Source organism: Orycteropus afer, unplaced genomic scaffold (assembly GCF_000298275.1).
Source record: "Orycteropus afer afer isolate SDZICR_OR568_19922 unplaced genomic scaffold, OryAfe1.0 scaffold00294, whole genome shotgun sequence".
Classification (NCBI taxonomy): domain Eukaryota; kingdom Metazoa; phylum Chordata; class Mammalia; order Tubulidentata; family Orycteropodidae; genus Orycteropus; species Orycteropus afer.
This window is the reverse complement of record NW_006921881.1, coordinates 1,610,351-1,620,665: the sequence shown is the minus strand read 5'-3', so window position 1 is coordinate 1,620,665 and position 10,315 is coordinate 1,610,351. Positions and strand designations below refer to the sequence as shown.

At 47.0% G+C, this 10,315-nt stretch overlaps 1 protein-coding gene across 1 annotated transcript in view; it reads left to right on the top strand.

Annotated features, from left to right (window-relative positions):
* The first annotated feature begins 3,803 nt into the window (after nt 1–3,803).
* Nucleotides 3,804–10,315, top strand: part of LOC103206019 (MHC class I polypeptide-related sequence B-like) — a 15,517-nt gene continuing 9,005 nt past the window's right edge. Inside the window, exon 1 of the mRNA XM_007951458.1 lies at nt 3,804–3,858. Within this exon, the coding sequence (XP_007949649.1) occupies nt 3,804–3,858 (55 nt within the window). The remainder of the gene's footprint in view (nt 3,859–10,315) is intronic.

Below are 10,315 nucleotides of genomic sequence, written 5' to 3'. Positions count from 1 at the left end.
CCACACCATTGGACCCCTAGAAATTCACTGAGGTAGAAGGTGCCTGAATTTTTGTTGGGTTAATTTCCCAACCTTTAGCATGCATGTCTCACCAGTAAGTCTAGAGTCATCGATACTTCTTCCTTATTAAGTCCAATCAGCATAATGTCATCAATATAATGGACCAGTGTGATGTCTTGTGGAAGGGAAAGGTGATCAAGATCCCTATGGACTAAACTATGACATAGTGCTGGGGAGTTGATATACCCTTGAGGAAGCACTGTGAAAGTGTACTGTTGGCCTTGCCAGCTGAAGGCAAACTGCTTCTGATGGTCCTTTGAAATAGGTATTGAGAAAAAGGCATTGGCCAGATCAATAGCTGCATCCCAAGTACCAGGAGATGTACTAATTTGCTCAAGCAATGAAACCACATCAGGAACAGCAGCTGCAACTGGAATAATGATGTGGTGATTATGTTTTTGTGTCAACTTGGCTGGGCAGCTGGTGGTAGTTATTCCCCATGATGAGACTGGCAATCAACTCCATGGTGAGATCTACCACAAGCAGCTGAGTAACTGCCTTTGGGATGTGGTCTGCTTCCTGTATACAAGGAGAAGCCTTGGGAATGGTCTCTAGCTTATGGCACACTTGGACCCTGCATGTAGTCATGTCATTGTTCAGCAGCCTGCCATGCTCTGCCGACCTTGGGACTTCCGATGGACTTACATTAATGGCCTGCCGTGTGGTTTGGTAACATCGGGACTGTGCCATTTTATTTTTCAACCTTGGGCTTCTTAGCCTCAGCAGCCAGCAGCTGTCTGAGTGAAGAAATGCCTCTAGCTTCAGTGGGCTGGGAGCTGGAGGCAGAGCTGAAGCCCAAGGCTGAGGTGCTTTCACCCAGCCCCTAAAGTCTGGCACTTTGTACTTGGACTGAAAGTCTTCAAATTGTAAGAATAAACTCCTGTTGGTTAAGGCCATCCTGTTTGTGGTATATTCCTGTCAGAGTGACACTAGGTAACCAGAACACACCACCTGATTAAGTTTATGGTAATCTACTGCCATTCTCCAAGATCTGTCTGTTTTTTTGCACAGGCTAACTAGGTGAATTAAATGAGGATGTGATGGAAATCACCACCCCTGTATCCTTCAAATCCTTGATGGTGGCAGTAATCTTTGCAACCCCTCCAGGGATGCAGTATTGCTTTTAATTTACTATTTTTGTAGGTAGAGGCAGTTCTAATGGCTTCCACTTGGCTTTTCCTACCAAAATAGCCCTTATTTCACATGTCAGGGACCCAGTGTGGGAATTCTACCAATTGCTCAGTATATATATTCTAATTATGCATTCTGGAACTGGGGAAATCACTACAGGACGGGTTTGGGAACCCACTGGACCCACTGTGAGTCGTACCTTAGCTAAAACTCCATCAATAACTTGACCTCCATATGCCCCCACTCTGACTGGTGAACCACAATGATGCTTTGGGTCTCCTAGAATTAGTGTCATTTCAGAGCCAGTGTCCAATAATTCCCAAAAAGTCTGACTCGTGGAATTATGGCATTGTCTACTTGCACATGGTGTTCCTGGTAGTGAAATACCTGGCAAACCTACTAAGTATTTACTTGATCTGTATAGACAGAAGAATTCTAGGTCACGTGAACAGCAGCCTAGATTGAATCACCAGAATACACAGTCATGACCTCTCGATCAATTTCCAGACTTGAGTCAGTTTACAGACCCACAAACCCTTGAATGAAGAGGAGCCTGGGTCCCTTTGAAGAAGGACCCCACTCTCGGTACCAAATGTGTTAGACTGGGTTCTCTAGAGAAACAAAACCAGTAAAGCTTATATAGAGAGAGAAAGAGAAATTTATCTTAGAAAAATGGCTCACTCACGTATAGAAACTGGCAAGTCCAAAGTTCTTGGATCAAACGTCAAGCTGGAGACTTTTCCCAACTCACGCAGCTGCAGGGGCTGAGGAGCTCAAGGTTGGCAGGCAGTATACTAGCTGTTGACTCCAACAAATGACGAATCCAAGATCTCCAGGCCAAATGGTGGATTGTTCACTCACAGACAGTTGTAGGCAGCACAACAGAATCCCGATCCACAGAAGAGTGTCTCTTCCAAGGATGTCCATAAATATACTGGAAACAGGCCACACCCCTAGGGAAATTCCCTTTCAACAGATTGGCTGCTCAAAACATATACATCTGATCCCATCATTGGAACAACCCACATCACAATTGCTTAAACCACACAGAATTGTGGTCCAGCCAAGTTATCACACAGCTCCAACTATCACAGTTGGTTTGCTTCACATTGGCTTTTTTTGTTTTGTTTTAATGTTTCCAGACAAAAAGTTGGTCATGTTATTCTGGTCACTAGTTTCATAGCAGTGGGGCATTTACCACCTGTCTCTGGGAAGATTTGGTAGCAGGTGGTCATGTGGGCATGAGTCTCTGATTACTGATCATGCAGAGCAGCTGAGGACAGTTGCGGTGGGTATTGGATGTTATCTGTCATCAGTCTAGTAATGCTGGAGCAAGTGGCAGCACTTGCCCAGTGGTTAAGGTGAGTGAGTATGGTTGGGTAGGGTCACTAACTCTCAACTCCTAGGGACGATAAAAAGAAAAAACTGGGGAGGATGTGGAAGGAGAGAAGAAAAAATGGGGGTGGGAGAGAAGGGAGACCGAAGAAGAAAGAAAAAGAAGGAAAGAAAAAAAAAAAGATGAAAGGAAAAAAAAACAAACAATGTTGTTGTTGTTGTTGTTATGTGTCGTCAAGTCGTCTCCAATTCATAACGACCCCTCCTTGGGTTTCTGAGACAGTATCTCTCAGAAGTAGATCGCCCAATCTTCCTTCTGAGGAGTGACTGGTGTGTTTGAACCACCAACCTTCTGGTTAGTGGTCAAGTGCCTTGGCACTGCATCACCAGAACTCCCAAACAAACAGTAATGACAACAAAAAACAAGAAATAAATGTGACACAGTAGTGGTGCAAGTGATAGCAACCAAACACAGTGATAGCCAACAAATGTGGCACTTGCTTTGTAGGAGCACTGCACCATCAAATATGAAGGGTCGGGGGTGGCACTGCTGAAGATGGTGGTAGTGGGGGCAAGGTACTCATAGCTGGATTTAAAAAAAAAAAAAATGAAGAAGAAGGAAAAGAATAAAATAGTAATAGTGTGGCAAAGTAGGAGCAAAAGAGAAAAAGGAAAAAAAAAAGAGGATGAGAAAAGGAAAGAAACAAAAAGAAAACAGAAGAGAGGGAAAAAATGGCATTTGCTGGCAAACACAGCTGCAGCAGGAACACAGAGCTCACTCTGGGAGAGCTTACACGGCCATTGATGAAGAAGTGGATGGGCTTCTGCTGACCACAGATGTGAAGGTGGAAACAAAACGAAAGAAAAGACAGAGTGAAGAGAAAGAAACAATAGAAAATTATCCATTTTTATTTTATCCAATTATCCAAAGAAACAATAGAAAATAAAGAAAAGGAAAACAAGAGTAAGAAGAAAGAACTAAAAAGAAGAAAGTAAGAATAAAAGAAGCACAGTACTGTCGAAAGTGCCAGCCACCAAATGCAGCTAGGCAGAGTCCACACTCTGACCAAGAAAGAGTGGCAACAGGCACTACTAACCACGTGGGCAGTGGGGAAGGGGCTCCTGCTCTTGGTGGAAGCTGGAAGGAGGAACAAGCAAAGAGATTTAAAAAAAAAAGTGTGGCCCAGCACTGGCAATGCGTGCCGTTGCTGCAGGGTGGGTGGAGGTGGGGAGTGCCACATTCCTGGTCACTGGGAATTTGTGCAAGGTAAGGGGGGATGGCACACTTCTCTGGTCACCTGATCACTGATGTGGGTGCTGGTGCAGTCCTGGGTGAGTGGAGCCAGTTATCTGATTCCTGCTCTGATCAGATCACTGCTTGCAATAATTCAAAATAGCTGCACTTTGTGGGTTAGCAGTTTACTGCTCCTTATTCACTGTTTTTGTTCAGTCTCTTTCTCTTGTTGGTATTTGATCTACTTCTTTATCCTTTCCTTGGAAACTCTGGGATCCAGAATTGTCATCCACAGCTGTTTCCCTTGTTTTTTCAAGTCTTTGTTGTAGAGAGTCTGCTTGTGTATCTGCCTAGTCAGCCATCTTGGACCCAGAACTTTAGCCTGAGTCTTTGAAAGGAAATACTTTATGTAGTCATTTCAAAAAAGATATGTGTTAAGTACCTATCACGTGCAAGACACTATCCTACGACTGTAGACACAACAACAGAGAACAATAAACAAACAAAACAAAACAAAAAACAGATAAAAATATTTGCCTTTATGAAGATATTGAAGGAAACAATCAAAATCTTAGTGAGAAAAACATGTAATATGTATGATGATGATGAGTACCCTGGAAGAAAAATAAAGCAAAGAATGGTACAGGGAGTTTTGTGGTGGGATTGGAGGGTGATATTAAATCTCCTTGAGAATATGGTTTTTAGGTAGGAGAGTGAGCTATGACACATTTGGCAGATATGCAGGCAGGGGGATCCGAGACAGATCTTGAACAGCCAGCCCATACATTCCAATGGCCACAAGAAACTCAAAGCATTTGAAGCAGAGTGAGTGAGGGCTAAAGAGTAGGTAGGTGGTAAGGAGGATAATAAATTCAGTACAGTCAGTTAGACCATGGCAAAGACTGTCTTTTTCTTTGAGTGAGGCTTGAAGCCATATGAGTATAGGTAAATTTTTTAAAGAAGCTCATCGCTCATGGGTGATATTCATTATTTCATGAGACAATCTGTTACTTAGTTAAGAGGTGACCTCAATGCAGAATTTCAGCTTATGGTTTAAAGAATATCTCAGAGTGATAGTCTTGGGAAGTCCTCTAGTCTCAATCAGTCTAGTAAGTCTGGACTTCTTAAGAATTTGAGTTCTATTCCACATTTTTCTCCCATTCTGTCAGGATCCATCTATTGTGGGCCTGACCAGAACAGTCACTAGTAGTAGCCAGGGACAGCTAGTTCTTCTGGTCTCGGGGTAGATGAGACGATGGTTGGTGTAGACTATTAGTCCTGTAGATGACTTTCTTTTGTGAGTCTTTGGTTTTCTTCTTTCTCTTTTGGACGATGAGTAGACTTACCTTAGATGGCTGTTCGCAAGCTTTTAAGGCCTCAGACACTACTCATATTGAGATGTAGATTATATACTTGATTAACTATATTATGCCAAATAACTGAGTTATCCTCATGAGATTATGTTCCTAAGCCTTCAAACTCAGAAAACCAATTTCTTGAGGTATTAGGTTGTATCTAAGAAGTATCTGTAACTGTGTTTCCTATAAATAACCAAACTCACAGCGAGGAGTGGATCCTGACTCATACCCACCTCTCGTTGGGTTTCCGAGGAGGTGTCTCTACAGAAGTAGATTGCTCAACCTTCTTTCCTGAGGAGTGGCTGATGGGTTTGAACCACCTGCCTTTTGGTTAGCACTCAAATGCCTTAGACACTATGCCACCAGACCTCCCTCACTGAATTATACACATAGAAATTGTTGGCTCGGCATATGCTTTATTTTGTATATTTGTACTTCAATTTTTTAAAAAATTAATAGTCAAGAAGACCCTGCTCGCGGGACGAAAGACCGTGGGTGGTGGGGGAAGAAGACCATCTGCATCTGCGGAGGGAGAAAGACCCCGCGCGGGGGTGGGGGGACCATTGGTGGCAAGTGGACTCTTGCCGGGATCTTACTCGCTCTTCGCCCAGGCAGACCGAGATTCTGTTTCGATCTGGGCAGTCCAGAGGCGACCAGGTCTCTTCCGCAGCGACGCGAGGGTGCAAGAGATGTTTTCGGGTCTCAGAATCCAGGGTGGGGCCCCGGGAGAGAGGGATTGGGAGCAGAATTCCGCGTACTCAACCAAGTTATCAACCGCGGTGCTGTATTTTAAAGCAAACATTTCAGACTTCTCTCTGAACCTCTGGAATCGAGGTTCTCCCTGAACCGCCCAGTTCAGCATTTTCTCATCTGGCAAAATCCGGTTTGAGAATCAGAAAGTAATAATGCCTCCATAAGGGCCATTATTCTGCACAGATACCAATCAGTACTTTTTATTTTTTCTAGACCAGCGTGGGCTGACAGTGAACTCCAGCCCTTCGAGTAACTTGTTCATTCGAGTAGAGGGCGCCCGCAGCCCAGGAGGCAGAGCAAGCCCCGCACTTAGTTATGCAAGCCTGGGCGCTAAGTAGTTTCTGTTTTCTTTCAGGACCCAACAGAGTCAACTGAAGTCTGAGAGGAAAGCCCCCTATTCCAGTGAGTCTGGGGTTCCTAGGCGGGAGTGAAGGGAGAACAAGGAGGTTTGTGGGACAAAGAAGGGGGCTTGAGGCGGGCGAGGAGAGGGCTTCGTTCCGCCGTAGTCGACTCAGAGGGTTGGTGGGGGAGGGGCGGGCCTCTTGGGTCCTGCACCCAAACCCGGAACCCGAGATTTCTAGGAAAGAGGGGGGACTTGTCTCCCTCTCTCATTGCAGTTATCTTTAACGCCTCGGAACAAACCTAGCGTCTTCTTATTATTATTATTAAAATATTCTTATTTGAAAGCGTGGGGAGGGGTGAGTAGAGTTTGCTGGGGAAGAGTTTCCTTGTAGACTTGTTGGGTTTGAGGGCAGTGGGTCCCGGAGACAGAGAAGGCTGCCTGGAAACAGGAGACTGCAGAGAAGTTCGTGTTGGCATGGACCATGAGGATTCACTTCATTGGGCTTGTAGGCACCAGGACCTGAAGAGCGAGGCCACCCTCCGTTACCGCAGAAACTTAAGAGGATGTGACCAGAAGCAGCAGGAACCCTGGCTGGATCTGAGGGTCACTGGGAAGAGAAGGAGGGGATTGTAGAGGTTGAAACGTCTTAGGGAATTTCAAGTGTGACTAATTTAACAATAGAAGGTGCTTCTGAGAGGCAGTGTTGGCTTAAATCAGTAAATAGAGGGGGTTGGTGGTGACATTGCCAATTAGGCTGTGCGTAGTGGAGGGTGAGTGGGTCGGAGAATGTGGCCGTTGTGGCCCGGCTGGGAGTAAAGAAGCTTGGGGAGACCCAAGCTGTTCTGCCTGGCGAAGTCACCTTTGCAGGGAGGGTGGCAGTGACGGGAATGTGCTTCTGGGATTTGGAGCAGAACGTTCAGCTGCTCAGCGCTGTCACTGCACTATTCTTCTATTTGTAAAGTCGAAGTCCCTCTACTAGTTCCGAGGGCTGCTGAACAAATAACCACAATTGGGTGGTTTATACGAGCAGACGTTTATTGTCTCACAGTTGTCGGGTGCCATCGAGTGGATTCCGACTCAATAGCTAGTCAGTATGACAGAGTAGAACTGCCCCATAGGGTTTTGTTCTCTGTAATCTTTATAGAAGCAGAACGATGGGTCTTTCTCCTGCGAAGCCTCTGGGTGGGGTCAAACAATCAACCTTCTGGTTAGCAGCCGAGTGCTTAACCGTTGCGCCACAAGGGTCCATCGCCTCTTGCTCTTTACAACATCTGACACTTTTTCTTTTTGGCTGCGGCTTCCGGGTTCTTGGCCCCTCCCCCTTTGTGACGTCTCATAGTCATGTGGTTGCTTGCTCCGCTGCCGTTCCCCTACTTACTTAGCCGAGCTGTGCGGACTAGACCTCAGGCCACTTGGTTGTGATGGGAGGGTGCTGCCTCCTGCTAGTCCTTTTCTCGGCTGCCCTCTCACCCCCTGGCACTGCCACTGGTAAGTAGAGTTCCTGGTTTCCGTGAGTACCGTGAGCGTCAGGAGAGTTTCTCCGGCCCCAGCGGGTACGGTGCCTGGGTGGGGATGGGGCTCCAAGAGGCCAGTTGTTATCACGCCACACCTGGTTTTTTTGACTTTTCTGCTCTTCAGGGTCTGGCATTCACACACACACACACACAACCCCACCCCACCCCCACACGCCTTTTCTGGTGTCCTGGCTGCATGTGCTCTCCCATCGGAGCCTCTATTCCTTCGTGGTCTCTATTCCCGCATCTTACCCAGTCCTCTCGGCCGGGCCACCTCCTGGGTTGCTCCTTTGAATGGCATGTGTGACCCTTGGGCGGTCCGAGTCTTAGGAAATTACTTTTCACCCTGTGTGCGGGGCATCTCTGGCTCCCGGTACACAATTCCCTCAGTTCATGAAGGATGATTCGTGAAACCACTCTTCCTCCTCCAGGACACCAGGCTGCTCCAGACTCACACTGAAGAAGGTAGAATCTGATAGCTTCAGAGACAAGGGATTCTTTTGGAGAGGTCTCTTATCTGAACTCTTACTTCTCCCCTGGCCTCCTGTTCCTCTGGGTCCTCTCCCCTTGATTTTACCCCATCACTGTGGTAACCAAAAACCAAACTCACTGCCTTCGAGTCGGATCCGATTCATAGCGACCCCACCTTGGGTTTCCGAGGCAGTATCACTACAGAAGTAGATTGCCCAACCTGCCTTCTGAGGAGTGGCTGGTGAGTTTGAACTGCCACCCTTCTGGTTAGCAGTCAAGTGCCTTAGGCACTATGCCACCAGAGCTTTCAATCAGAGTGTGTTGTTTTTGTTATGTGTCGTGGAGTTGGACCTGACTAATAGCGACCCCTCCTTAGGTTTCCGAGGCAGTATCACTACAGAAGTAGATTGCCCCATCTTCCTTCCCAGGAGTGGCTGGTGGGTTTGAACTGCCAGCCTCCTGGTTAGCAGTCAAGTCCCTTAGGCACTACAAGCTCCAATCAAAGTATAAGAAGGCCTAAAAAGTGAATTAGCATAGAGTTTTAGGCTTGTAAGTATATTGATAAATGTAAGTTGGGCTTAAGAAATATGTTTTTGTTGTTATAACTACAGGAATATTTTTTTAAATGATAAATTTATGCATAAACAGTCCACATTTTTTGTTGTTGTTGTTGTTGTTATTTGCCATCGAGTCGGCCCCCTCATAGCGACCCCTCCTTGGGTTTCCGAGGCAGTATCACTACTGCTGGTGGGTTTGAACCGCCAGCCTTCTGGTTAGCAGTCAAGTGCCTTAGGCACTATGCTACCAGAGCTCCTATGCCTGTCTATTGTTTGGTGGAAACCACAGGAGTGAGTTCAATTCCAGGCCTGAAGGGTGACAGTCCACATTTTACGGACATTTTGGTGTCACCCACTCTGACAGTGTCACTGGTGCAGTCCACACCATCTGTACCTCCCTAGCAATGCCACTGTTCTGTGGGACCTTGACACCTTCCCTAGGCCTTCACAAAGTTCACGTCTCTCACAAGCCCCCTTCTGTGGGGCCCTTGCAATCACAACCCTACCCCACACTGACCTTCACCCCAGAGCTCCCCTTCTCTCCTGATCTCACCCCCATGCAAGTTTTACCAACATCATCCCTGCCCCAATCCGGTGCCATCACCACCATCTCCCTGTTCTCCCTCCTACCTGCCCCTCTCCTGCAGATCCCATATTGTTCTTGGTTCAAGTGCCCAGCTCCTTGGCCCTCATTTACCTTTGTTTGCCTGCCCGCAGCTTGCTCTCTGCACCTAAATTCTTATTTGTGCCACTCAGCTGACTCTGCCCTTTTCCTGCAATGAGCTTTCTCTGCTCCTTCTCTTATGACAGTTTTCTAACCCTATCATCCTTTGGTGTGACCTACCCCCTCCACACTGATGTGAACACAGCCCTGTACCTCTCCCACTATGCTAATCCTTCCCCAGGTGGTGCACTTGGCCCACCTGCCTTGGGCATTGACATTCTCTCCACCTGCCTGTGCCCTCACCCTCTTCTCTACTTCCGTACTCCCCTTGAGCACATTCACGACTCTTAGACTCCTGGCACCCCCACCACCCCACCACCCCTTCCACTTGGGCCAAGGCCCCACCTTCACTTTCCCAGGGATACTGACCCCAACCCTAATTCAGGGGCACTAACCCCTCAATCCATGAGGAACCAATCTGACTCCTTATGTCCCCCCACCTCACTATCACACTTTTCCTTGCCCCTACCTCATCCATATTGAGCCTTCAGCAGAGGCAGGAATCCCTAGCTGTCCTTTCCACCTTAACACACCTTCACACCTTAGTCCTGTGGCCCATGCATGGATCCCTTGGGCCTTGGGCCCTTCACTGCCCCTTCCTCCTTCCTCCCCTCTGGCAGGACCTCTTTTCCACATACGGCCCTTACTGCCTCTCCCAGAGATCTCACCAGGTATTCCTATACCTTAGGGAACTTCCCCTGGCACCTATCCTACAGGTTTATCCATCTCCATTTCTGCTTCTTCCATTCCTCAACTCCTCTCCCCTTTCTTCCTCCTGGTTCTTCTTCTCCCTTCATGTTCTTGTTGTATTTGAAATCCTTGTTCATATCTCTCT